This window comes from Emiliania huxleyi (genome assembly GCF_000372725.1).
Source record: "Emiliania huxleyi CCMP1516 chromosome Unknown EMIHUscaffold_119, whole genome shotgun sequence".
Taxonomy (NCBI): Eukaryota; Haptophyta; order Isochrysidales; family Noelaerhabdaceae; genus Emiliania; species Emiliania huxleyi.
This window is the reverse complement of record NW_005201403.1, coordinates 152890-177744: the sequence shown is the minus strand read 5'-3', so window position 1 is coordinate 177744 and position 24855 is coordinate 152890. Positions and strand designations below refer to the sequence as shown.

The 24855-nt window shown below is 66.5% G+C and overlaps 11 protein-coding genes across 11 annotated transcripts; 6 read left to right on the top strand and 5 right to left on the bottom strand.

Moving 5' to 3' along the window:
- Positions 1 to 282: 282 nt before the first annotated feature.
- Positions 283 to 1867, bottom strand: EMIHUDRAFT_224723 (hypothetical protein; the record flags this gene model as incomplete). Its single annotated transcript, XM_005790707.1, has 3 exons — positions 283 to 630; positions 1052 to 1330; positions 1649 to 1867. 3 exons carry the CDS (start codon positions 1865 to 1867, stop codon positions 283 to 285), a joined length of 846 nt encoding a protein of 281 aa, XP_005790764.1.
- A 587-nt stretch (positions 1868 to 2454) lies between these two features.
- Positions 2455 to 4005, top strand: EMIHUDRAFT_361808 (hypothetical protein). The gene is made up of 9 exons (XM_005790706.1): positions 2455 to 2740; positions 2811 to 3042; positions 3121 to 3148; positions 3223 to 3272; positions 3337 to 3376; positions 3447 to 3462; positions 3537 to 3568; positions 3638 to 3720; positions 3872 to 4005. The coding sequence occupies exons 1-9, from the start codon at positions 2465 to 2467 to the stop codon at positions 3949 to 3951; spliced, it is 837 nt and encodes a 278-aa protein (XP_005790763.1). The 5' UTR covers positions 2455 to 2464; the 3' UTR covers positions 3952 to 4005.
- A 224-nt stretch (positions 4006 to 4229) lies between these two features.
- On the top strand, positions 4230 to 5080 carry EMIHUDRAFT_440168 (hypothetical protein; the record flags this gene model as incomplete). The annotated part of the gene is made up of 4 exons (XM_005790705.1): positions 4230 to 4255; positions 4330 to 4471; positions 4548 to 4987; positions 5040 to 5080. Coding segments are annotated over 3 exons (511 nt in total), but the record flags the coding sequence as incomplete, so codon positions are not given.
- Positions 5081 to 5260: 180 nt separating this feature from the next.
- On the bottom strand, positions 5261 to 7514 carry EMIHUDRAFT_224720 (hypothetical protein; the record flags this gene model as incomplete). The annotated part of the gene is made up of 5 exons (XM_005790704.1): positions 5261 to 5344; positions 5610 to 5712; positions 5781 to 5851; positions 6469 to 6799; positions 6922 to 7514. 5 exons carry the CDS (start codon positions 7512 to 7514, stop codon positions 5261 to 5263), a joined length of 1182 nt encoding a protein of 393 aa, XP_005790761.1.
- A 410-nt stretch (positions 7515 to 7924) lies between these two features.
- Positions 7925 to 9798, top strand: EMIHUDRAFT_109437 (hypothetical protein; the record flags this gene model as incomplete). Its single annotated transcript, XM_005790703.1, has 3 exons — positions 7925 to 8798; positions 9255 to 9331; positions 9667 to 9798. 3 exons carry the CDS (start codon positions 7925 to 7927, stop codon positions 9796 to 9798), a joined length of 1083 nt encoding a protein of 360 aa, XP_005790760.1.
- A 155-nt stretch (positions 9799 to 9953) lies between these two features.
- On the bottom strand, positions 9954 to 10696 carry EMIHUDRAFT_361805 (hypothetical protein). Its single transcript, XM_005790702.1, is given in 2 exon segments — positions 9954 to 9991; positions 10005 to 10696. The coding sequence occupies 1 exon segment, from the start codon at positions 10472 to 10474 to the stop codon at positions 10172 to 10174; it is 303 nt and encodes a 100-aa protein (XP_005790759.1). The 5' UTR covers positions 10475 to 10696; the 3' UTR covers positions 9954 to 9991; positions 10005 to 10171.
- A 649-nt stretch (positions 10697 to 11345) lies between these two features.
- Positions 11346 to 13462, top strand: EMIHUDRAFT_454702 (hypothetical protein). Its single transcript, XM_005790701.1, has 3 exons — positions 11346 to 11359; positions 11566 to 11590; positions 11866 to 13462. Exon 3 carries the CDS (start codon positions 12723 to 12725, stop codon positions 13074 to 13076), a length of 354 nt encoding a protein of 117 aa, XP_005790758.1. The 5' UTR covers positions 11346 to 11359; positions 11566 to 11590; positions 11866 to 12722; the 3' UTR covers positions 13077 to 13462.
- A 2050-nt stretch (positions 13463 to 15512) lies between these two features.
- On the bottom strand, positions 15513 to 16253 carry EMIHUDRAFT_313149 (hypothetical protein; the record flags this gene model as incomplete). The annotated part of the gene is made up of 4 exons (XM_005790700.1): positions 15513 to 15695; positions 15843 to 15944; positions 16015 to 16071; positions 16134 to 16253. The coding sequence occupies 4 exons, from the start codon at positions 16251 to 16253 to the stop codon at positions 15513 to 15515; spliced, it is 462 nt and encodes a 153-aa protein (XP_005790757.1).
- A 66-nt stretch (positions 16254 to 16319) lies between these two features.
- On the top strand, positions 16320 to 20466 carry EMIHUDRAFT_454700 (hypothetical protein; the record flags this gene model as incomplete). Its single annotated transcript, XM_005790699.1, has 6 exons — positions 16320 to 16358; positions 17872 to 17988; positions 18248 to 18463; positions 19333 to 19419; positions 19700 to 19963; positions 20098 to 20466. 6 exons carry the CDS (start codon positions 16320 to 16322, stop codon positions 20185 to 20187), a joined length of 813 nt encoding a protein of 270 aa, XP_005790756.1. The 3' UTR covers positions 20188 to 20466.
- EMIHUDRAFT_440166 (hypothetical protein) lies at positions 20442 to 21508 on the bottom strand. The gene is made up of 3 exons (XM_005790698.1): positions 21119 to 21508; positions 21035 to 21058; positions 20442 to 20964 (listed from the first exon to the last, which is right to left on the bottom strand). Exons 1-3 carry the CDS (start codon positions 21197 to 21199, stop codon positions 20512 to 20514), a joined length of 558 nt encoding a protein of 185 aa, XP_005790755.1. The 5' UTR covers positions 21200 to 21508; the 3' UTR covers positions 20442 to 20511.
- A 2329-nt stretch (positions 21509 to 23837) lies between these two features.
- EMIHUDRAFT_361800 (hypothetical protein) lies at positions 23838 to 24547 on the top strand. Its single transcript, XM_005790697.1, has one exon. The coding sequence runs from the start codon at positions 23848 to 23850 to the stop codon at positions 24358 to 24360; it is 513 nt and encodes a 170-aa protein (XP_005790754.1). The 5' UTR covers positions 23838 to 23847; the 3' UTR covers positions 24361 to 24547.
- Positions 24548 to 24855: the final 308 nt, after the last annotated feature.

Sequence of the window (24855 nt, the reverse complement as noted above, 5' to 3'; positions counted from 1 at the left end):
CGACAAGCGTGTATATGTCAGCCCCATGGCCCCGTGCGTCGAAACGGCGAGTAAAGGGTCCCCGGGGTAAAGTACGAGGGGTACGGGTAGCGCCGGTTAGTGGGGTAGTGCGTAGCGAGCGTAGTGGCGGCCCACGTCTGCAACCGCAGAGCTCGCGGTGTGGTCTCACGTCTCCCCCCCTTCTCCCTGCACGGATACCACCTGTGCCCCTTCACCGCTCTCGCGTCTACCGTAACGCGCGGATCCGCGGGGCCGTGGCGCGGGTGCGCGCACCGCGCTCTGCTACAGCCGCTCCGCCTTGCCTCCCTGGTTGCACGCGGCGAGCAAAAAGGACTTTTCTCTCTCGGCCGCGTCGAGCCGCGCCTTGAGCGACCTCGTCTCCTCCTCGGCAAAGTCGAGCCGCGCCTGCGCCTCGAGCAGCGCGTTGTGCTCGCCAGACACCTCGGCGCGCGCGCGCTGCGAGACCGCTTGCGCCACGCGCGCCTTCTCCTCGGCACCGTGCAGCGACGCGCGCAGCCCGGCCAGCGCCTGATCGCCATTCACAGTGTCAGGCACGGATGGAGCGGGATGGCATCGCAGCTCGGCCGGCGCCTGCTCGTCGCGGATCGCCCTCTCGCGCAGCCGCATCACCTGTTGAGTGGTTCGTGGATCGAATGAGTCTTCAACAAGTCGTGCGGATCGCCCTCGCGCGCAGCCGCGTCACCTCGACCGTCGCGTCGTCCGCCACGGCGCGGAGCTTGCTCTCGCTGGCGCGCGCCTCGCTCGCCTGCTGATGCGCCACCCGCAGCTCCGCGCGCCCCGCCGCCTCCTCCTCCGCCCGCGCCTCCGCCTCGGCTTGCAGCTGCTCGCACCGCTCGCGCGCCGCGCCCGACTCCGTCCACGCGCCGGCCAGCTCCTCGCTCTTTGCGTCGAGCGCCTTGCGCAGAGCCGCCTCTCGCTCCGCCGCGCCCGCAGCCTAGAGGGGAGGGGACAGCTCGCGCCACCGCGGGTGGCGGCGGGCGGCGGGTGGCGGCGGGTGGCGGCGGGTGGCGGCGGGTGGCGGCGGCGTCACCTCGCGTGCGTGCTCAGAGGCCGCCGCGGCCGCCTCTTCGCGTGCCTGCTGCAGCTCGGCCGCGACCGCGCCCGACGTGCCCCAGTCGACCAGCAGCTGCGACTGCAGCTCGTCGGTCGCTCGCCGGAACCATTCCTCGGTCTGCTCCCTCCAGCGCGTCTGCAGCTCCGCGCGCTCGCGCTCCGCCTCTGCTCGCGCCGACTCGGACTGCTGGAGGCGCTTCACAAAGAGGAGGTTCTCCGCCGCGAGCCGCGCCAACACACCGCGCTCCCGCTCCAGCTGCGCGTCCAGCTCCAGGCGCCCGGTGGCGGACGCCTCGCTCGCGGCCGCCGACTCGCGCGCGGCCGCCGCCTCGCGCACCGCAGCTGCGGCGGCCGCCTCGGCGGCCGCCGCGCGCGCCTCGGCGGCCGCGGCCCTGCTGGTGGCATCGTCCACTGCGGCGCGCAGCGCTGCCGTCTGATCCGCCACCGCCGCCTCGGCCCGAGACCGAGCTGCCGCCGCCGCCGCCTCGGCGGCGATGGCGCGGGCGTCGGCGTCGGCGATCGAAGACTGCGCGGCCTCGAGATCGGCGAGCGCTGTGCGCGTCCGCCCGAGCACCATTGCGGAGAGGTCACTCGCGATGTCGAGCGAGCCCTTGGCCACCTCAAGCTGACCCAGCCCGCGCTTGCCGAGCGTCGCTCGCGTCGCCATCGAGAGGTTCGCGCTCGCCGGCTGCTGCGACTGGAGCAGGTTGACGAGCGCCTCGTGCAGCTGCGAGCGGGAGGAGGAGCACAGGCGATCGAGCTCGACCATGCCGAGAGCCTGGTCGAGGTCCATCGCGGCCGTTGGGAGGCTTGGCGGGAGCGAGGAAGGTCACACTGTCGAGCCTCTTCACGAGACCTCGAAAGAGTCTCGAGTACCTCCAGGACGCTCCTGAGTACATGTACCACTTTTTCAATGTATGTGGCTCTTACGTACTTTTTTAAATAAATTGGGAGGGAATGTACGCTGACGCTTGCGCACGACCTAACACGGCACTTTCCTGGTAAATAAATATACCCACCTGTCCTAAAAGGCACAGCGCGCGGGGTCGCCGGCGGGGGCAACGCGTCGACCTCTCTCTCTGGTGCACCACGGGCCGCGACGGCTGCTGGCAGCAGGCGCGAGGAGGCAGTGTGTGCCGGCACAGTCGAGCCGGAGCATCGGGTTCTTGATGCTTGTGTGTGGGAGATCAAAGGGAGGGATGGGAGGACGGCACGCCGCCACCACACACACAGGGATTTTAAGGAGAGGTGTGTGATGCGCTAGCCGTCGCCCACCCTAGGGAGTCTGCCTCTTCCTATCTCTCTTCGCAGTCTCTCGCCGCTTCTCGCTTAAGCCTTAAAGTAAACACGGGTCTGCGCGAAGAGTTTTTTTTGCTTGCGCCAAAACAGCATGCCGGCCGACAGCCTTGCCTCCGTGGTTGGGGAGCTCCAGGGCGTGCTGTCGAAAGATGTTTCGAACGCCGTCGCGCAGGAGCGCAGCCTATTGAGCGAGCGCCGCCGGGTGTTCCACCGTCTCCACCGTCAGCGGCGGCGGAGGCGAGGCGCGGCCCACGCGGCGGCTCAGGAGTCGCCGCCCACGTTTCTGGTCCTCGGCTTCGTGACCAATCCGCGTACGCCAAAGACGCGCGAGTGGATCCGCCAGACCGTGCTCGTGCCAGCAGCCGAGGCGGAGGGCATCTCCTCTGCCCGGCGCCAAGGCAGCCCACCACTGACGGCCCGCCCCGGTACGTCTGCAGGTCGGCGCCCCGGCGCTGATTCGCTTCGTCGTGGGCAAGCGCGGCCTCTCGCCTCGCGACGTGCAGCAGCTCGACGACGAGCGGCGGCGCGTCGGGAAGGACGACTTTGCCGTCGTCGACGCGTCCGACTTCAACGAGGCGGGCGGCATCTACTCGTGCATCGACAAGCTGTTCGCGTGGTTCCGCCACGCGCCGGTCGCCTACCCGGGCGCCTCCTTCTACGCAAAGGCGGACGACTCCTCATGCAGATGATGCGTGACGAAGAACGATGATGACGAGTATGAGCATGTTTGTGATTGTTTAAAGGCGGACGACGACTCGTTCGTCGACGTCGCGAGGCCCGCCTCTCCTTCCTCTGGCCGGCCGGCGGGCCTACTCATTCACAGCCACCCCTAACTCATCCAAGCAACAGGCTCGCCTCCTTCCTCCGGCCGGCGGCGGGCCTGCCGCGCGTGTACGGAGGCACCTCCAGTCGACTCTAATAAATATTTATTCTTTATTTACTTACCATTATTTATTTTATTAGGCTACCTCCAGTACGACTCTTTCGTGACAGAGGAGTGGAGGTGCTGTGGTGGGTGGCGGGCCTCGAAAGGATGCTGTAACGACATCAGGAGCCGTGTGTTACCCTTCCAGGCACTGCGGCTGGTCGGCGGGCTTGGTCGGCCCGATGGCAGCCCGTGTCCACGACATGTCCACGACATGTCCGAGGCACGGCCTCTGTAGGCGGGGCCGGTCGGCGCGGCGCACGCGCGGAGGCACGCATGCCGGGAGGGGCTCCTGATGGTGAGAATGTTGTGATGCTGACTGGTGTGCCATTCTCACAGGCACGGCTGCCCGAAGGAGCGGCGCGTGTACGGCCCCTTTCCATTCGTGGTCGGGGCCCTGACGGTGATGGGCGGAGACTTGGGCGAGATGAGCCGAGATGAGCCGAGATGAGCGCAGATGAGCCGAGATCACATCCCGCGGGCGTGGAGAGAGGGGCGGGCTAGGTCCTGGCGAGGACTAGGCGGGCTCGCATCCCACACCACTACCACCAGCGATGACCACAACGACACTAGGCGACTGGTTCGCGTCTTCGCCGCACGTGGCGCGCCTCGTCGAGAAGGGGCGGGGCACCTGTTCACAGCAGGAGGTGTGAAGAGACGCTGTTCACAGGCGGGGCTCGTCGAGAAGGGGCGGGCGACGCAAGGGAGGCCGCAGCATTGGGTGCCGCTGCCGGTGCGGGGAAGGCACCGCTCTGCCAGAGGGCCTCCCTACAGCCTGACGGGGTGGGGTGGACTGGCGGTAGGACTGCGGCTACTCGGACGTGACGCTGGGCTACGCACTCGGCTCGGCCAACCTGTCCCTCTCCCTCCTCTCGGCGCCCCGCCCTCTCCCCCGCGGTGAAGCGCGCGGCCTCGCCTCCGGGTGAGCGAGTGGTGCGTGTGCGTGGCGGAGTGTAGGCCTCTTGCGCGGTGCGAGACGCGAGCTGTGATTGGCACTCAATCGCTGAGTACGAGTCAACCAACAACAACAGGTCTCCGATGCGATGCGAGACGCCACGTACGGGGCGATGGACGCGAGTCGCTTCGTCGTCTCGCACCACCTGCGCAGCGGGCAGATGTTCGAGCGCGAGGCGGCGCGGGCAAAGGCGCAGCCGGCGTGGTCGCCTCTCCTCGGCCCGCCCGACTCCCGCCCCCTCCACCTCACGAGAGGACCCGAGGTGACACGCACACGAGATGGCGCCGAGTGTAGGCGAGTGCGAGGCGTGGCCGGCCGTGCGCGCCGAGGCGGGCGGCGCGTCGGCCGAGCTGCAAGCGGCGATGCGCACGTTCGAGTGTTGCCAGCAGTGGAAGCTGTGCCGGCTCGGGCCGGCGGCCAAATAGGGGCCAGTGGTCGGAGGCGGGAGTGTGCCCGGCCGGAACGCGCACTGACAACCGCGACGGCGCGTAATTATGGGGGCGCATTCGGAAGAACGGGCGCGAGAGGTGGAAGGGGAGGCGCTGGCGCACACACTGATTGTGACACTCTTTCGAATCGTCGTATTGCAGTTCAACGCAATGCACTGAGGCCGGGTGTGTCTGTCATCTGTCTCTGAATTGTGAGTCTGATGATTGCTCGTACTGACGTACTCCCATGCCGCGTTTCGCGACACACATCCCCGCATGACACATACACTCTGCATGCACGAGATGCACACATGTGCGGGCACGCATTGCTAACGTGTCACACGCGATGTGCATGCACATATGCAAAATGATGCAAGTAATGAAAGATGCCAGAAGCAGAACGACATGGGACCGAAATGAAATAGATTTTGGATACCATACTGATGGGGAGGGGGCGATGACCGCGCGCGCAGCACGCGCCCAGAGAGCGCTCAGCGCTCCCTTGACTCTTGTCCTGTTGCTGGTCAGACACGAGGCGCGCGCACCCAAGCAGCAAGGCGACCCCGCCTGTGAGCTGTGTCATTCATCTGCGCCGCCCCCCTGCTCGCTTGCCTCGGCGGGCGGCGGCATCGCGAGGGCCTCTTCGAGGTTGAGCATGATGACCTAGAGAGCAGTCCTCGTCGCGCTGAAGGCAACCCGCCGCCACGCTGCCCTCCTCCTCCTCAGGTGCGTGCTGACGTTGCACAGCCGCGTCATCGGCGTGATCTCGAAGGGCTGCTCGACCTGCACGCCACACCTCGGCTCACCTCGGCTGATCTCGGCTGATCTCGGCTGATCTCGGCTGATCTCGACTCCTCTCGGGCGACGCATCAGCTCGGTGCCCGACCTGCACCCCAACCTCCTCGATGCCAACGAAGATGTAGCTCACCAGGAAGACCCAGAGCGAGATGTGCGCCGGCGACATGCTGCCCGCCAGCACGGCGGGCAGCCCGAGCAGCCAGAGCAGCATGCAGCGGATCACATGCCGCGACCTGCAGGAAGGGTGCCGGAAGGGTCGTGGGCGGCGTAGAGGCAGTGCAGCGGAGGACGGTGGCGAGACATCGTCGGCGGCACGGGCGACGAGAAGACGCGCTCGCAGCCGCCCACGACGAGGTCGAGCTCCTTGAGGTCCTGCGGCGGCGAGGGGAGGGCGGAGCAGGGTGAGAGGAACGGCGAGGGGAGGGCGGAGCAGGGTGAGAGGAACGGCGAGGGGAGGGCGGAGCAGGGTGAGAGGAACGGCGAGGGGAGGGCGGAGCAGGGTGAGAGGAACGGCGAGGGGAGGGCGGAGCAGGGTGAGAGGAACGGCGAGGGGAGGGCGGAGCAGGGTGAGAGGAACGGCGAGGGGAGGGCGGAGCAGGGTGAGAGGAACGGCGAGGGGAGGGCGGAGCAGGGTGAGAGGAACGGCGAGGGGAGGGCGGAGCAGGGTGAGAGGAACGGCGAGGGGAGGGCGGAGCAGGGTGAGAGGAACGGCGAGGGGAGGGCGGAGCAGGGTGAGAGGAACGGCGAGGGGAGGGCGGAGCAGGGTGAGAGGAACGGCGAGGGGAGGGCGGAGCAGGGTGGCGAGAGGTGCGCGGGAGGGGAGGGCGGAGCAGGGTGGCGAGGTGCGCGGGAGGGGCCGGGCGGTGTCGCCTCCTCGAGCTTGCGGTAGACCATCGGGTGGAGCGTGCCTGAGGGCGCAGGGGGGCGTGGGCGTGTCGTGGGCGTGGGGCAGCCCTGCGGCGCGCCTCGAGGGCGATGGCGGCGCCGACGCGGAGCTGCGCGTGCAGCTGCCTCCGCATCGCGCCGAGCAGCAGCAGCGGCCGCGAGCGCGCCTGGCCGATGAAGTCCACCTCCTCGGCAGGCAGGAGCACGCGCAGGATGTCGGTGTCCTCGCCGGGCCGCAAGCCGCGCGTCTTCCCGACGCCGTCGCCCTTGCCCGTCAGCTTGGCGTTCAGCTCCCAGGGGAAGGCGGCGAGGTAGCGGCACACCTTAGACGCGGCTGCGTGCGAGGCGGGCGCTCGCTCCGCCGGCAGGCTGCGGTCGAAGAGGAGAGCCGTCGCGACTGTCTGGGCCGCCTGCTGGTCCCACTCTCGGAGGTTACTTCATCACCCATTGACAGGGCCGGGGACGATGAGCGGCAGGGAAGAGTCTGGGGAGTGTCTGAGAAGTGTCTCGGAGGCGTCTCGGCCGCCTGCCGGCAGAGGAAGACTGCCCTCCCCCACAGCAGCCGCGCCTCGGCCACCCTGCCGTACAGGTTGTTGACGCGGAAGACGAGGAGGAGCCCGATCGCAGAGCCCATCGCCGTCAGCGGCAGGGGCGACGTGCGCGGCAGAAACCTCGCGGGCAGCGAGGCGACGCAGAAGGACCAGAGCGAGAGCGAGAGGCAGATCGGCCACACCGAGGCGAGGACGGTCGAGTGGCGCCACGTCACGCCGGTGCGCAGCCAGCGGCGGAACGGCGACTTGCCCGTGTACGCGCTCCACGTCTCGTGCGAGAAGAGCTGCGTGAAGGACGGCTCCCCGGTCACCGAGCCAGACACCTTGTACATCGGCAGCAGCCCAGCCGACTCCCACAGCTTCTGCTGCACCTCGGGCGACTGCTCCGTCGGGCGGAGCTCGCGTATCCTCGCCAGCTTGCGCTGGATTGCGTCGGCGGTGGACTCGGCGCTGCGCTGCAGCTCCAGCGCCGCGGCCGTGCTGCTCAAGAGCGGGCCGGCGCGGCGCAGCCCGAGCGCCGGCGCAAACCTACCGTTGTGCGACGTGGAGACGAGCGCCGACGCCTCGGCAGAGAGCAGGGCGAGGGCGATGGTGGCCATCCACGAAGAAGAGGGCTAGCGGCAACAGTCGTTGCGGCCGCGAGAGGGGCGGCAAGTCGTGCAAGGCGCGGAGAAACTTGTGGTGTGATGGGTGTGATGGCCCCTAGGGGCCTAGAGAACACAACCCCCTCTCTCTTTTGTCCCAGTAAGCTAAAAAAAGTACGTACATAACATCGAAGGCTAAGCTCAAAAAAGCACGTACATTGAAAAAGAATTTTCCAAAAAAACTCCCTCGCACAATACTGGGCACGGGACTGGCGCGCACTGGCACTAACACAGGTACACTGAAAAAGAAGAGAATTCTTAAGATACAAGCCTCTCTCACAGCACACTGGCACGACAAGGGCGCGGACTGGCGCGGACTGGCAAAGAAGAGAAACATCGCCTTAACTGCTCATCGATTCTGGCCGATGGGTGGCGCTGCCACATCCGTGGCGACGCCCGCCGCAGAAGCGCGGAGCGGCCTCTCCCTCCTCACGACGATGCAGTGGTTCTACGGCCCGACCTGGGGCAACACGCTGCAGATCTGCCCCGAGCGAGCTGCCCTGAGCCGCCGGAAGCCGTGCGTCAAGTGGGTCAACGTGCATGCACGTCAGCTCGAGCTGCTGGAGGTGTCGGCGGCGGCATGCAGCCGCCTCGGCCGCCATCGGCTGAGGAAGCCTGCGTGCCCCGCGCAGGTGCTCCGGCGCAATGTGCTCCACGCCGCCGTGTCGGACCTCCACCTCCTCGTCGCAGAGGCGCCGCCCGTGGAGGCGCTGCTCAGCAGGCTGCGCTGGTACGAGAAGCGGAAGCACATGCTGCACGTCGTCGGGATTGCCGAGCGCCCCTCCTTCCGGACGTACCTCGCCTACGCCTCGCGCCACCTCGTCGGCCGCACCGTCGTCTTTCTCAACCAGGACGTGTACCTCATGCCGGAAGGGCGGTGGGCCGAGCTCGCAACCTCCGGCCTCCCGGCCCGCCACACGTACTTCCTCTCCCGCTACCACCGCCGGACGGACTACGACGTGCGCAGAAGCGCCGAGGCGGCCTCCTCCCTCGGCCTCCTCAACCTCACCGACGCCGGCGCGCCAGCGGACGGCGGGCAGCTGCAGGGCAGGCGGCTGCAGGGCAGGCGGCTGCAGGGCAGGCGGCTGCAGGGCAAGTCGAGGCTACTGCAGGGCAAGGGCAAGCTGTTTGCCAAGCCTGCGGCGTGGGGGCAGCGGACGTGCGACATGAGCGGGCCGTCGTACGGCGTGTGGCGGCGCACGCTCTGCTCGAAGATCAACTTTGGCTCCTGCGACGCGTGTGTCTGCTCCCCAAAGAAGAGAATGAGCTCGAGAAGAGGAGAGAGAATGGTGTAGGCTCCTACGACGCGTATGTCTTCTCCCTCGCTTCTCCGCTCTCCGAGGCGAGCGGACCCCTCGCCCATGCACTCCTCACACTTTCCCGCCCTCGATCCGCCCTCGATCCGCCCGACCGGCGCTCCGCCGCCCGGCCGGCGCTGCGCCGCCAGCGCGGGCTGCAAGCGCGGGCTTGCCTGGCGCTTCCCGCCGCCCGCTGGCCGCCCGGTTGCGGAGTCCTCCGCCACAGAGCTTGCGCCGCTCCTTGCTGCCCAGCTGCCTCACTGCCGCTTGCCGCCCTGCCCCTCCAGGCGCACCTCTCGCTGTTTGACTTTCCGCAGAACGCGTGGGGCGGGGGCATGTCCTCCTCTGCATCTCCACGCGAGATCCGCCGAGATCAGCCGAGATTGGCCGAGAGTAGGCGGCGAGAATGTCCTCCTCTACATCTTCACGCGCGCGCTCGGCTACTCCGCCTCCAACCCGTGCCTCGACCTCGCCGTCAACCACGCGCACTGCCAGCTGCCCTCCTCCTTCGGGCCCCGCCTCTGGGGCGAGAGGTAGCAGAGAGGCAGCTCAGAGGCAGCGGAGAGGCAGCAGGAGGGGTAGCGGAGAGGCAGCGGAGAGGTAGCAGAGGGGCCCTGCTCTCTGAGGGTGGCGCCTCCGCCTCCGCCATCGCCACCGCCCCAGACCCGCACGCCACACGCCGCCACACGCCACCACGCGCCGCACACCTCCCCCACCCTCTCACATCCGGAACCCTCGCGGCAACAAGCCCCGTCGGCCTCGCGCCACCGGCCTCTTCGCCCCCGCGCCGCCCAGGCGACGCCCGCCAGGCCAAGGGCACGGTGACGAGGGCGGTGCAGGCGAAAATGCGCGCGATGGGCCTCGAGGTCGACCTGACGCCAAAGGCAGTGGGTGATCTCACGCTCAACGTCACGGGCCTCGGCACACCCTCCTCCGCCTGAGGGGCCGCGGCCGGAGAACTCTCGGCCGCGTCTCCGACTCAGCCAGTCCGGCGGCGCCGCCCCGCGCCCCGGCTTTGGCAAGCCGGGGCTCTCGCCTTTGAAATTTTGCCAGGGCTTGCGCGGGGGGCCGCGGGCGCGGCAGGTGTGGAGAGAGTGTGCTCAATGTTCATAAGATGACAGCGTGACAGATCGGGGGTAACGTCTAACGACACACGGGTGGCAATAGTCCCGGGCCGAGAGTGCCGGGAGAGGGGTGAGGGAGTGTAATACGGAGTATTGTGTACAAGAGAGTAGACGAGCGAGCGTCCTCGGACCTCGCGCTTCGCGCGCTCTCGCGCTGCTGCAGAAATCCCGACGCCATTGAAGACAGGCGTCAAACCTCGTCCTTTGCGGCGGCGTCCGACTTTGCGCGGATCTCTACGTCGTACTTCTTGTACAGCGCGTCGAACATGCGGCTCTCCCTCCCCTTCCACTTGTCCAGCGCCGCGTCCACGCCCGCGATCTTGTCGTCGAGCCCATACCTCGAGTAAAAGTCGACGAGCTCGTCTCGCCACTCTGCCCTCGACTTGCGGCCGCCGCGCCCGCCCATGGACGCGCCCATCTGCTCCGGGTTCATGTTCTTCAGGTCGTCCGCCGTGAACATCTTAATGCCCTCCATCCCTGGCATCCCCTTCATAGACGCGAGCAGGTCCTCGATGCTCTGGTCTTTGCCCTTGCCGGCGTCCGCAGGCGGCTCCTCGGGCGGCAGCAGCGGCGCGTCCTTGTTCTGCTCACACAGCGTCACATAGTCGGCCTTCTCCGCGCACCCCTCACACTTGAGCCCTCGAGCCGCCAGCCACTTTCGCAGCTCCTTTGTCCGCATCGCGCCGCAGTCAACCTCGCTATCCGTTGCGGCGACTGCCAGCAGGAGAGCGGACATGATGATAAGTGCGCTGCGTGCGCGAACGGTGCGCATGTAGTTGGCTTGGATTAGGCCCAGCGGCGCGGTGTAGGATTGTGGCCGTACCGCGTACCGCTTCACACCGAGGGCGCTTCGATGACGTTGTTGCTGGCAGCCTGTCCTGTCGAAAGAAAGATCTGGCCGCACAGATGCCAATCATCCGGCCCGCTGGGTGCGCTTCTTAGCTCCCCGGCCCTGGATGTGCGGTTAATGACTGCACTCCAAGTGCTCCAAGTACTGACAGAGGAGAGGGGAGCCTCCGCCGGAGTGAGGATGGGGACCCCGCTCGAAGGGGCCCTGAGCGGTGACGTCGTGTGAGAGTGCGTGTCGTGTGCATGTCTGGTGTTCATTATAGCTCCGAGTAGAGGGGGCGTTCCGCTGCTAGGGGAAACCCGGAGCGCGGAGCCAACCCTCGGAGACCCGTCTTTACTCTACGGCCCTTTCCCTGCGAACGCGCACCCCCAGGGCTAGGGCTCTCTTGCCCGCAAGCCAACCCGATCCCGATCATCCGGCCCGCTGGGTGCGCTTCTTAGCTCCCCGGCCCTGGATGTGAGGCTGCCAACTGCACTCCAAGTGCTCCAAGTGCTACTCCCTGCATCTCTGCAGAATGTCCCTTGTAACGTGAGAGAGTGCGGTTATTTTTTGTACCGCTTTCTCTTCACAAGTAGACGCCCGAGGGTGGGCGACGGCTAGCACCACACACACTAGAGAAGAAGATCTCTCTCTCTCTCTCCCACCACACTCAAACAAATCTCCACACTCACTCCTCTCCTTAAAATCCCTGTGTGGTGGCGGCGTGCCGTCCTCCCATCCCTCCCTCCTTAAAGGTTCTTTCTTGCCGCGGTGTGGTCGGTGTGGTCGGCTTCCTCGCCGACGAGCGGCGGCTCAACGTCGGCCTCACGCGCGTGCACGCGACACCAAGCTGCTCAATCCTCGCCGACGTCGAGACGCTCGCGTCGGGGAGCAAAGGGCGCGCACCGCCCTCGCGGCTCTGGTCCGGCACGCGGCCTCGGCGCGCTGCCTCCACGAGTGGAGCGCGGGCTCCTCGCCGCCGCGCCTCAGCGACGAGGCTTGCGCGCGGCTGATGGAACGGACCACCGACGCGCCGCACGCCTCGCCGTCTACAGGGAGCGCTGGGAGGGAGGATGCGGATATGCGGCTGGCAGGAGGACGGCACGCCGGCCACGCCGCCACTACACAGGGATTTTAAGAAGATTGGATATTGCGGCACCTTCACGGGGAACTCGTCTCCCGATACTGCAACCCAGACAGACAAGAGCTGGCTCTGAGCCACCGCTGCACGCACGCTAGACTGCCACAACGTATCAGACACTCCTCATTCCGAGTACACATCCACCCTCACGCACAATTAGTGTTCAGCGCCCACTCAAGGATTGGCCCAATGCCATCTACGTCATCTACGGCCCCGTTCGTTGCGGTGCGTCCGATTAGTCGCGGTTGCCGGTGGTCTCCGTACTAGTGAAACACTTGGCATTTACGGTCTCCGCGTGGGCGAGGGTGTGGCCACTGAAGGCATTCGGCACCCTGGAGAAGGCCAATTGATGACAGGCCGGAATTAATCCACCGTTCCGTTCAACAGAAGACCGCACAGCTCGGCCAGACGAAGACTCACTCCTTCTCATGTCCCTCGTTAATCATGTTGGCCACGAGGACCACCTCTGACACATTCAGGGGTGCGGTCGGGGATGCCAGCCAAAAGGGCGGGAAGGTTGTCTGGGTGCCGCCGACAACTAGCGTGCCACTCGCGGCGCCCCGCTCGGCAGCTTTGGCAGCGACCAGCGGGAGTAGTTTTTGCGTGGCGCCCAAAGGCCCTTCATCGTTGGACATGAGGGCATGCGTGGTCAAGACCACGCCCAGCAGCCAAGGCACGGCGGCAACGGCGAGCGCGGCGTCCGCAATCCCCTCCGTGACGCAATAGCCACGGTGCGAGGCGCAGAAGACGACGTCTCGGGCCAACATCAAGATGGCCGCACTCAGAGACAGAACTGAGGTCGCGCCCGCCAGCCGGCGCCACCCGAGGGGGACTCGGACCGTGGTGGCCAGTACGAGGCAGGCGCAGCCAACTTGCCCGCAAGCCATGATGGCGAGGAGATCAGGCGTGACGCCGTCGCCAATCGCAATCTGCAGGCCAAATAAGCCGACGGCGATCACACAAACGGCAGCCCCCACGGCGGCGGAGGCCACGCGGAGAGCTTTGAAAGTCGGACTGGAAGGCCGCCAAAAGATACTTTGCAGAAGGACGATCGTTGCGGCGACGATGCCGAGGATAACACCGGCGCCACTGAAGGCAGACGCATCGGTGTCGTGCCTCTCGTAAGGCACTAGCCACCACGGCCGGTGATGATTCGCATCCTCCTCTGTCAGGCGGAACACCTCAACTCCATAAGTGACGTCGCCCTCGGTGACCTGCGCCTCCAATGTCGTGAGCACGACATTGCACTTGTCCGACGGCGGCGGCACGGAGCAGAGCTCCCAGCGCGCGCCCCCGATGGTGTAGCACCACGGCCCAATCTCCGCCGAGCCCGGGTTTCGGCAAAAGTTGTGCCCTCCGAGCCCAAAGGTTGGAAAGGCGAGGCCGGTCTTGGTGTGCGCGTTGGGCGTCTGGTGTGACCAGACCTGGCACTGGTGGCCCGCCGCGGAGACCGCCACGTGGCCGCGATAGTCGATCCCGCGGCTGTCCGTGTAGCACTCGTCCGCCTCGTGCGAGCAGTCGTGCCCGTCCCAGCCGCACGCCTCGTTGTTGCACTGCTCGTCGCACTCGTCGTCGTCGATCCAGTTGGGCATGCAGCCGTCGGCGCACCCGCTGTCGGCGGTGCAATCGGTGCCGTCCCACTGGCACGCCGAGTTGTAGCACGCCTCGTCGCAGTAGCCGTCGCCGATCCACGCCACCGGGCACGCGGTGGCGCAGTTGTCCTCAAAGCCGTACCCGCCGTCGTAGCCGCAGTCGCCGCCGTCCCACACGCACTCGGTCGTGTTGCAGGCGATGTCGCACTCGGCGTTGCCGAGGCGCAGGTCGTCGCAGCCCGGAGAGCACGAAGTGGCCACAAAGTCGTCGTAGTCCATCATGTCGCCGCCCGCGACGGCGTTGGCCGCGTCCTGCGTGTAGTTGTACAGGAAGAGCTTGAAGTCGCCCTCCTCGAAGCCAGAGACGCCGATGTGCAGCTTGCACTCCTCCTCGTCGGTAAGCGGCGGTGGCGGCGGTGGCGGGGGCGGCCGGGGAGGCACGCTGCAAAAGCCGCAGGTGTAGTCGCACAGCCCTGCCAGAGGGGGCGAGGGGTGTAAGGGTGGCACGGGCGAGAGCGCCGGTGGGGGCGGCTAGGAGGTGTCTGGGAGGCGTCCGAGAGGCGTCTAGTCTCCGAGGTGCCTGGCAGCAGGCAGCTCGGGCAGAGCAGCGTCTCGCACACGCTGAGGTGCGAGGGGCAGTACCCGGGCGTCGCCGCGTCGACGCACTCCTCGGTGGCGGCGACGGTAGTGGCGGCGGTGAGCGTGGCGCGCTGCGGGCGGAGGGGCGAGGTGAATCGAGGGGAGGGGAGGGGAGGAGGGAAAAGGGACGGCGACCTGCTGCCGCCCGTCGAAGTCCTCGCTCGGCTTCCGGCCGCAAAAGAACTCGGAGGAGGCGGGCAGCGTGAACTGCTTGACGCCGACCGACTCGTCGAGCCACCTGAGCACGAGCAGCCAGCGCAGTGAGGAGACGCCGGTCACACACCCAGAGGCGAGTCGGGCAGCGAGGAAGTGATTGCGGGGGTTGCGGCGGCAGCGGGGAGGGGGTTGTGGTCGCACGTGGCGGAGGAGCGTGTGGGACGCGGCTCGCTGAAGGAGAGGAGGAGGTCGGCGTCTCCCTGGATCGGCAGCAGCACCACCTAGTCTCGCATCCCCTCGGGGTCACACCTCGGGTCGACTCGGGAGCGCCGAGGCGGCGGCGAGGGCGGCGGCGGAGAGGGCGGCAGCGTGGGCGGCGGCGTGGGCGGCGGAGGGGGGGCCGCGCGCGCCTTGACGCCCTGCATGCTCGGCGGCAAGCTCGCAACGTAGTAGACCACCTCTAGCTCCTTGACGTGCCCGTCGGCCCTGCGCGAACGCACCACATGGACGGCAGTGAGGGAAGGCGCGGGTGACTGTGACTGTGAAGATGGGGGGAGGAGAGGAACCCCCCCTTGTGACGGTCGCAGACACTCACGGGTGATGCTGTGCGGCCTCGATCTCGCTCGATCTCCCTCGATCTCGGATGGCCTTGGCCGATCTCGCTCGATCTCGCGATCTCGGCCGAACTCACCCCTCGCGCAGCTTGAGCGGGATGAGGCCGTCCGAGGGCGCCGCGACGGCGGCGGCGACGGCGCCCGCGCCATCCCACTTTGCCGCGTACCACTCCGCAGCGCCATCGTCGGAGGAGATGAAGGAGCCGCACGAGCCGCCGTTCTCAGCGAGCAGGCCCTCGCGCCACTGCGAGCCGGTGACACGCCACTTGCCCGAGCAGAAGAAGATGAAGCGCGAGCTGTCCGGGTCGATGCGGTCCCAGATCGGCTTGCCTTGGATCAGGTCGTCCGAGCGCTTGTACGTGCCCTCACATTTGGCGTACGTGCGTCCGTCCAGCTTGGCGTACTGCGCGGGAGCGCGGGTCTGCGCCGATGCGATCAGGCTCGGCTCGCTGGCGTCGCACCTGGCCGCGGGATGGCGAGCGGAGGCTGATGACCGAGCGTGTGAGGTGTTCGGGTGAGGCAACAGGGGCTTGTCATGGACGTCTCTCTCTCTCCAGCGCTCACTTCTTCGGCTCCCCCACGTCGCACTCCTCCCACTCCACGTCGGGGTAGTCGGTCGTGTAGCACCACGGCCCAGACTCGCGGCCGGTCGGGTTGCGGCAGTAGTTGTGGCCGCCCAAGCCAGCGTCGGGGTAGTCAAAGACGGTCATGGTGTGGTGCCACGGCATCTGCTCGGCCCAAGCCTGCGGGGGCGAGGGGGGGGGGGGGGGAGGGGGAGGAGCATCGGTACGCTATAGAGGGTCGCGCCGCGGGGAGAGACACGGACCGCAAGCTCCTCGGCTGTGTGTCTGTGAGTCCTCTGCGGGAGGGTGGGGTGGCCGCCCCTTCACCTGGCAGGTCCTTCCAGACTTGGTGTGATCAACTTTGCCGCGGTAATCAGCGCCGTTCGACTGCTCGAAGCACTCGCTCGCGTCGTGGAAGCAGTCCCGGCCCTGCGGAGGCGCGGGAGCCGCAGCTCGTGTGCCAGCCGGTGGCTAACGCGGGCGGGGAGCGGGCACGCACATCCCAGTTGCAAGCCTCGATGTTACACTCCAGGTCGCACGCGCCGTCGTCAATCCACTGCGCACGAGGGAGGCCGGTGCAGCTCACGGGCGTGCCCAGAGTGCGGTGTGGCGGGCCACGGGCCACGCCTCGTTGGGACAGTTGTACACGCAGTTGTCCTCCCACTGCAGACGACGCGGGTCCGTGGCGGCAGCGGCGGTGGCAGCGGCGGTGGCAGTGGCGAGCACGAGCCACTTCATCGCGTCCCGGACCGGGCGGGCCGGGCCGATCACGGACGAGGCGGGGAGGGGTATAGCGTCCTGGACATGGCAGGAAAAGCGAGCGCTGCAGTTTTTCATTTTACGGTCCCTGCACAGCGGCTTTGATTCTTACGACCCTCGCCCGCCAAGGCAGGTGTGCACTCTGCTAGTCTTGTGTGCTCACACCACGTCCACGACACAACATCAACAACACGACTACACTGTGGGTGAACCTTCTTTTCTAGACGGCTAGGATTGAGAGCAGCCTCGCTCTCAATCCTAGAAGTCGAAGGATTGTGAGCAGCAGTCATCGCAATCGTAGCATCTCTGTGCGATTGTGGAGACTACCTTTACAACAAGGCCCACCACCGGCGGCCCCACGACGGCGTCCTCGCCGCCTGGGCGGACGCGATGCGCGCCCCGGCCAACGCGCCGGTCGTGCACGGCGACAAGGAGAAACCAGAGCTCACCCGGCAGTACAACGAGGGGTACATGTACAAGGTCGACCTCGCAGAGCCCCATGCGGGACCGGGAGGATGCGATGAAGTAAATGAAGTCAAGCTCTGGACGCCCCTCCTCAAGACCTCCTCGACGGGCGTTGGCAACGCCTCGAGTGGCGGCACGCCCGCCTCCGTTGGCCACTCCTACGCCTTCGGCAACACTGAAGAGAAGGCCCGCCGCCTAAACAAGGCGCGCGGGCAGCCCGGCCAACCCTTCTCCCACAAGACCGGCCACGGCTACGTCAAGGCGCATCGCGATTTCTACCACGACGCGATCTTTGTCAAGCGCAACAACTTCAACCTGCTGCTCCACGAGACGTTCGGCGGCGGCTTCTCGCCCACCGCCGTTCTCAAGCTGCGCCGCCTCGCGCGCAAAGTCGCGCGCCCCCTCTAGAATGCGCCTGTGGTGTGCCCCATGTGGCACCCCGGCCTGTTGTCTCACCCTCTGGCTCCCAAGATCGTTTTGGTCGTCACATCGTGATCCCCGACGTCGTCAAATGTCGCTCGCCTGTCCTTCCCCCCATTCTCATCTGGCAATCTCATCTTATTGTCCCATGGGTGTTTGAGGCTGGCTACGGCCACTTCGCTCCACAGCCGTCCCGCCACCCCTGCCGTGTGCGATCCCGGCCTCACTGTCTTTCGGAATTGTTCGCACACCCACTCGTGCGCGCTCTGACACATGTGTCCGTACGTCCGTCGGTCCACTATCTCCCTCTTGCTCTTCTCTGTGTCCTCTCTGCCACACCACTTTTGAGCGTCCTCCGTGTCGTTATTTCCCAGGTATGCTGTCGCCACCCGTCGGCGTATGCGTTGCAGGCTATTCCCACGTGCGATGGCACCCACACAAAGACCACTGCCTCTAGCTTCGATCTATAGTAAGCAATCGCCTCAGGACTGGCATCCCTTTACGGACGGTGCGCATTCTCAATCTGCTGCAGCGCGGGTTTGCAGTCGCATAGTACTAGACCGTCGCGCCTGCGCGTGTCGCTCGCGCTCGCCATTTTGCTAGGTATGCGAGTATCGCGTACATCTCCGCGTCTATCACCTCCCACGTGCTCGGCAGCTTTCCTCCCCACATGCCCGCCCCAAAGGCTGTCCGTATCTCCTCTTCTCCACAGGGTCCGATTCCGTTGGGATCCTTTACCTGGGCGTCTCCCGGGACGCGCTTCCCGAATCGTGTCTGTCCTTCGAACACGCCGTACGCCACCCTTGGGTGCGGCGCGTCCGCTGCGCGGGTTATTTTCTGTCGCGATTTGGCCGTCGCGAATGCAGAACATCGAGCTCGGAGAGTCGTCCGTCGACGTCGAGCGCGCCGCTCCTTCGCAGCAGCCTGCTTCCTCATCAGCCGACAGCCGCGCCTTGTCGTCGCAGCCTCTAAGCGACGTCGCCGGCAGCAGCGGCGGCGGCGCGGGCAGCAGCGGCGGCGCTGGCGCCGGCGGCGAGTGCGACGGCGGCGACGGCGACGGCGAGTACGAGCTCGATCCGGCGGCGCAGGTCGCCTCCCTCCTCGCGCCCGTCTGCGCGACGATGGCCATCGTCGTCTACCTGCTCAAGACGGTCGACGCCGCCGAGCAGCCCGCCTCCGGCTTCTCCGAGATCATGGTGTACCAGGAGCACTCCTCGGACGACGCGGCCACCATCGCCGGCGGCGTCGCGCTCAACGCGCTCGCGATGGTCGCCCTCCTCTTTGTGGTGACGAGCGGGCGCGTCGTACACACTTCCTAGACACAGCTCGTCGTCGTGCGGGCTCGCCCCGCTCCGCCGCTTGCCACACGCTACCCCCGACCCAAACCCTAACCCTGACCCTGACCCTGACCCCGACCCTGACCCTCGCCCTACCCTAACCCTGCGAGGCTCGTCCTGCTGTACCGCTTCTCCTGCTACGCGGCCATCTACGGCTTTCTGCTCTTCTCGGTCGTGGGCGCCCTCTTCGTCTCTGGCTGCCTGCTGCTGCTGCGCAACGTCCCCAGCCCCAGCCCCCAGCCCTGACCCCGCCCCACCCTGCCCCCCCCAGGCTCGGAGCTGCTCCGCGGCGTGCGAGACGCCTACGACCCGGCCGGAACCCTCCCCGACCTCGCCGTCCTCGCCGCGGCGGGAGCCTTTGCGCCGTTTGGGCGGCCGGCGCCGTCTCCTGGTCCGGCCGGGAGGGGCGCGTCCAAGACACGTCCGCCGTACTTCACACAGGACGGCCGCAGTCTTCTGGTCCGACCTCGGCTGCGCGCGCAGGTGCGGCGCCGACTCGCCTCGCCGCCCTGCAGCCTCGGCTCAACACACGGCGCACCTGCGATGCCGCAACACGGCGCACTGCGGTGCTGAAGGTGCGGCTTCGACTTGCCTCGCTCGCGGCAGACGTCGCTCGTGCTCATCTCGGCGATCACCGCCGACAGAGCGGACCCGAGCCGCCCGCTGGCGCGTCACTACCCACTCGCTGGCCTTGTCTCGACAGGCGATCATCGCGCACAACCCGACCATGCTGCAATAGTAATATATAAGAATAATACAACTATCACAGGCGATCATCGCGTACAACCTGACCAAGCTGCAATAGTAGTATATAAGAATAATACAAGTATACACAGGCGATCATCGCGTACAACCTGACCAAGCTGCCTGAGTGGACGACGTGGGGCGTCCTCGGCGCGGTGGCGCTCTGGGACATCGTCGCGGTGCGAGCGAGGGGCGAGGGGCGAGGGGCGAGGGGCGAGGGGCGAGGGGCGAGGGGCAGGGGTGGGGGCAGGGGCGGGTGTGGGGGTAGAAGCAAGGGAAGGGTGGGGGTATGGACAGCGGTGGGCAGTACAGCAGCCCTCCCCGGTGCTCGCCCCCTCGCGGCTGATGAGGAGGAACGAGCAGTTCATCGTGGTCACCAGCAGCCCCCGCCCGGCAGGTGCCCACCCCCCTCGCGGCATAAACACATCACACTATTATGTATTATTCCCCGCCCGGCAGGTGCTCACCCCCCGCGGGCCTCTCAAAGTGCTCGTCGAGACGGCCGAGCAGCGGGACGAGCCCATCCCCGGGCTGGTGTACGAGGGACACGGCATCAAGCTCGGGCTCGGCGACTTCGTCTTCTACTCGCTCCTCGTCGGCCGCGCCTGCCTCTCCTCGATCACCGCCTTCGCCGCCTGCGCCATCGCCGTCCTGGCCGGCCTCTGCGCCACCCTCGCCCTCCTCCCCGTCCTCGAGCGAGTGCTGCCCGCGCTGCCAATCTCGGTCCGGCCCACACCGGCCGCTGAAGCACAGCCTTCCCTCTCTGCTGGCTGCAATCTCAGTCCGGGCCGCCGCCACAGCGCCGCGCCCCGCCGCCGCCCGCCCCTCGCCCGACGCTCCCCTCTCGCCTCCGCGAGGTTGCGGTCGGCATCCTCTTCTACTTCATCTCGTCGTCGCTCATCGAGCCGCTCGCCGCCTTCGCCGCTGACCAGTCGCTCTTCCTATGAGTCATACTATGAGGCTGCTGGGGACGCCGAGTAGCGCTACAGTGTGTTCGGCCATGTGCCCGGGAGGTGCCGCGCGGTGCCGGGAGGATTACTCTGTCAGCGCACAGCGGCGTCTCGGGTCTCGCTCCTCTCGCGGTCTCGGTCTCGGCGCGGCCTCGCTCGCGCGCGTCTCCGCGCGGCACCCGCTGTGGCTGTTATGGCTCGGAGAGAGACGAGAGTCGACATCCTCAGACTCGAGAGAGCGCGACGCCACAGCGGCATGGAGCGATTTTTTGAATCCAGACCACAACCTCGACCTCTCACATATCCGTCTCGCGGGAGACTCTACTGGACGGGCACTCCGTCGTCGCAGCCGTCGGCGAACGGGTTCTGCTGGCACTTGAAGGCCTTCGAGCTTACGTCCAGCCCACCCGCCGCCTTTTGCGGGTCCGCGAAGCCGACGACGTCGAGCTCGACGAGGAGTGACTCGTCGAAGCGCCTGCCGAAGCGCGCCTTTGCGCCGTAGGTGCGTGGCTGAGGGAGGGAGACCTTGTTCTGGCAGGCGAGCTCATTCTCGATGGCGGCGCCGATGTCCGCCTTGAAGACCAGGTTGCCCGACTGTGCGTCCGTCCTCTTCTGCGCGTCGAGGCCGAGCGACTTTGTACCCTCGGCGCACGCGCCAGTCAGGTCGCGCCAGCCTCGCTCGGGGCGCACCAGCACGCGCCTCCGCCCGCCCGGCTTCATGCCGACCAGCGCGTCGTTGACCCCGGCGACCAGGTTGCGGCCCGCGAGCCGGACCTGATCAAGGCAGCCACTCCTTGTGCGGTGCTCCGGCGACTGCAGGCTGCGAGGGGCAGGCCGGCCGCACCGGCAGCGTGTCGCCCTCGCGGTCCTGTTCTCAATGAAACGCTTAGGATTAGAACCACATCGTGCACCGTCCCGTGACTCGCGCCTCGTCTTCGCCGTACCCAAAGGAGAAGATTGTCTGCCCTTCGCCGGACAGGCCGTCGCGCGCCTTGGTCCCGAGCCGCATCACGCGGTACCGGATCTCCACTGCGTCGCCCTCGGCGACCGCCTTGCCGCCCTGCCCCACGGCGAGGTCGCGATACCGGTCGCCGCCTCGGGTGCGCTCGATCGTCTCGTCAGCGCCCTCGGCTGCCTTGGCGCGCTCGCGTTCGCCCAGCGCCTCACACTCGTCGATGCTCTTGCACTTGCGCTCCTTTGGTCCAGTCTTGGGCGGAGGCGCCGAGCCCTTGACGAGAGCCAACGCCGGCGCCGGAGCGGCCGCGGCCGCGCCGAGCAGCGATCCAGCCGCTCCGAGGAGCTCGCGCCGCCGCTGCAACAACGCAGCCGGAGCGGGCGGGAGGAGAGAGGACGAGGCAAAGAGCAGCAACGTCCACATGCGATCTCACTTACAGGATTCGTTTCTTTTATTTTTTGGCTTCGACGATAAAGGCGATGTCCGCCCCACCCACGCGCCGCTCGCGCCGCCTCCGTCGCTCGCCGCCGCCGCCGCCGCCGCCGCCCCGTCCTCGACCTCCCCACCAACCTCCTCGTACGCGTCCTCTTCGCTCTCGCCTCTCGCTACAACAGCTGCTCCATCGACATTACTCGCGTCGCGGCCGTCTCGCTCCTCTTTCGCGCCTCGCTCGCGGAGGAGGGCATCCGCTTGCGGGCGCAAAAGAGCGCGCGGCTACGAGCTGCTGGCGCAGCCAGAGAGCGAGGGCTGGGCTGTGCTTGTCTGCGTTGCCGTTGGCGAGGGGCTCTCGACCCCGGTTTGTTTGTTGTTTGTCCCCGGGGTAAGTCGCCGACCATCCCCCCACACACAAAGACAAAAACACCCCCAGGATGGGACCCCCGGCCCGCGATGAGCGTCGTGACATGGAACAGGCGCGATGAGCGTCGTGCCACCTGACCCGAGACGGGTCGCAGGCGTCGTACCGAGCGCGTCGAGACCGTGTCCTGATGCGCTCTGCACGGGTGAGTCACGTCGGCGTCAAAGGAGCGACGTGTGACCTGTCAGAGCTTGATCTCCGATCTCAGCGACGTCGAGTCGCCTTCGGTGGCGACAGCTAGGATGCATCTCCTCCTTCGTTTTTCGCGCTATGGCCCTGGGAAGCTGGCGGCGCACACAGGCGGACCTTGTGTGTGCGCGGAACGCTTAAGTGTGGGTGCTCTATGTCCATAATGTCAGTGATACTTATGTCACTTTTTTTGAGTAGATAGTGCCGAGCTGGCCGTGACAGCGTTTTTTGCACCAAAGTGTGGGTTTTCCCCGTGAGACTTTTTGCAACTAGTCTCCTTTTGACAGCGTTATCGCACAGTAGCCAGTCCGACTTTGGCGTCGGGTGCATACATAGGGTATCTGCTATACGAGATGGACCCGTCCCCTCCCCTTCGCTACCCTTCGCGTGCGTACGTATCCGCGGATGGGAGGGGCGTACCAAGGCCGTGTGCGCTGCGCTTCCCAGCATGGCATGTGGGGTTGTTGCGGGTCTGCTTTTGTTTAGGTAGGTGCGGCGTGGTGCTCACCTTGTGTTGGTCGGGAGCACATTTCTGGCAGCTTCGACGTCATTCTGCAGCTGCGTCGTCGGCATCGCGATATCAAAGCGAGAGAATGCGAAGCGCGTGGCGTAGCGCGACTCCACCTCATACATGGCCGCCGTGCCCTCGATGGCTCCCTCGGCTTGCGCACTAGTGGCGAAGCGTCCCGCGGCTGGGTAACTGTCCTGCTTCCCATTCCGTGGGACCGAGGAGGAAAAGGACTGCCCTAGCAGACCATGTGGAAAAGTGCGCTCCGGTGCGTTGCCCGGGGCACTGATAGACACGTCGAGGCGATGCCTTGGGCCCGAAATCCGGTCATAGACGTAGCCACCGCGCACGGTGGCGGCCCACGCGCGGACCTGGAAGACGGCGGAGGAGTAGCGCACCTTGATGGACATCTCCTCGCATCGGCGCGTGTGAGCGACCTGTACATTGAAGCTGCCAAAGTAGCCGCAGGTGCCGTTGACGAACCCGTAGCCGGTGTTAAAGTCATTGAGGGCCTCGGCCCAGAACGAGACGGTCGCAAGCTTACCCTTGGCCCCGCCGACGACGGCCACCATGTGCGCCTCCGTGACGATACCGTGTACAAGTATTCCAGCGGTTTCCCAATTTGGTCGGAACTCATTCTGCCAATCTCTCAATCTCCTTGTGATCTCTGTTGAGATCGAACAAACCTAAAAAAAAGCCAAGAGAGGGGTGGAAGGGCGGGAAAAGCCGGCGTAAAAAAAAAAGCTACGGCCGAGTTGGTGTACACTAACCGTGACTATCAAACTATTAGCCTCATGATGTACCATCCAGCGGTGCGACACGCTGAGGCATTTGGGAACGTGCTCGGCGCGCACCACCTCAGAGTAGTTCATTTCCAGAGAGAGATTTTTAGCAATACCAAACAACTCTAACACTCACACGTAATTTGTTTGTCATTTCCATCCATCTGCTTTAGTAAAAAGGGGGCAAAGAGAGCGGAGCGTTCCACCTGGCACCTGCATAGCACGTCTTGAAGGGAACGCCCTCCGAAACGATTCGGACTGCGCAAGGGACACGCCCTCCGCGTCGATCTCGTGTTTTCTGCAGAAAGAATCGCACGGGCCTCATGCGATTTCTTTGGTCCGTTGCCCAGACACATCCATCAGTCTCATGGACCCGCTCTCCTGCGGCGCCCGCGTGCGCTTGACGGGAAGGACCTGCGAGGGCACGGTGCGCTACGTCGGAAAGGCGGACTTTGACTCCGAAGGAACTTGGGTCGGCGTGGAGCTTGACGGCCCAGAGGGTCGGAACGACGGCTCGGTCGGCGGCGTGGCCTACTTCTCCTGCGCGCCTCTGCACGGTGTGTTCGTGAGGCCGGAGAAGGTTCGTCCGGCTGTTGGAGCGCCGCCGCGGGCGCCGTTTGATCGGCCGCTCGCTGGTGGCGGGCCTTCGGAAGCTGCGCCGCCCGCGCCGCAGCCGATGGATATTGGTGATGGGACGGCCTGTCCCGTCTGCACCTTTGTCAACGCGCCGGGCGCCGCCGCCTGCGAGATGTGCGGGACCCCGCTTGCCGCGGCCGACGCGCCGGCGACGGGCGACGCGATGCTGGCCGCCGCCATAGCTGCGTCGGAGCACGAGGCGGACGAGAGGGAGCGGGCGGCGACGAGGAGAATAGCAGCCTAAAGCCTCCCGCACCCACATACCTCCCCACGAGCCGCTCCTGCACCTGCGTCTGACCGACCCCGTCCCCCTCCTGCAGCCCCGCACTACCTCCCCTGCGCGCGTCCGCAGCCCGTGCCCCTGCGCAGAAGCCCGCTCAGCCTCGGCCCCTCCCCAACCATGTGTGTGTACCTCCCGCCAGGCGCGAGCGCGAAGAGGTGCTCGCAGCGCTTCGCGAGTCGCGCGCCGGCGCAGACGCGGGCGCGGAGGAGCTTCAAGAGGAGGTGCGCCGCCAGCGCGACCCCTCCCCACGGACAGGGCTCAGTCCCACCCCCCCAGCGCCGGGGCCCGTCTCTGCCGCTTGAAGGGACCAGCTGGAAGGGACCAGCTGGAAGGGACCAGCTGGAAGGGACCAGCAGACACGCAGCCAGCCTTCGGCCCTCTTCCCCTCCCGCTTGTCAAGCCCCCCCCCCCCTCTGCACACCCCACCCTATCCACCGCCCCGCCTGCCTCCCCCCC

What these genes read in the sequence shown, in the direction of transcription:
- EMIHUDRAFT_361808 (XM_005790706.1), top strand. Translation starts at nt 2,465, where the DNA reads ATGCCGGCCGACAGCCTTGCCTCCGTGGTTGGGGAGCTCCAGGGCGTG. An exon ending in CTCCTTCTACGCAAAGGCGG is followed by an intron (nt 3,043 to 3,120) that starts ACGACTCCTCAT and finishes GTTTAAAGGCGG; the next exon opens with ACGACGACTCGTTCGTCGAC. An exon ending in GGCGCGGCGCACGCGCGGAG is followed by an intron (nt 3,569 to 3,637) that starts GCACGCATGCCG and finishes CCATTCTCACAG; the next exon opens with GCACGGCTGCCCGAAGGAGC.
- EMIHUDRAFT_361805 (XM_005790702.1), bottom strand. Translation starts at nt 10,474, where the DNA reads ATGAAGGGGATGCCAGGGATGGAGGGCATTAAGATGTTCACGGCGGAC.
- EMIHUDRAFT_454702 (XM_005790701.1), top strand. Translation starts at nt 12,723, where the DNA reads ATGGCCGCACTCAGAGACAGAACTGAGGTCGCGCCCGCCAGCCGGCGC.
- EMIHUDRAFT_440166 (XM_005790698.1), bottom strand. Translation starts at nt 21,199, where the DNA reads ATGCGGCTCGGGACCAAGGCGCGCGACGGCCTGTCCGGCGAAGGGCAG. An exon ending in TTGGGTACGGCGAAGACGAG is followed by an intron (nt 21,059 to 21,118) that starts GCGCGAGTCACG and finishes CATTGAGAACAG; the next exon opens with GACCGCGAGGGCGACACGCT. An exon ending in GCGAGGGCGACACGCTGCCG is followed by an intron (nt 20,965 to 21,034) that starts GTGCGGCCGGCC and finishes TGCCTTGATCAG; the next exon opens with GTCCGGCTCGCGGGCCGCAA.
- EMIHUDRAFT_361800 (XM_005790697.1), top strand. Translation starts at nt 23,848, where the DNA reads ATGGACCCGCTCTCCTGCGGCGCCCGCGTGCGCTTGACGGGAAGGACC.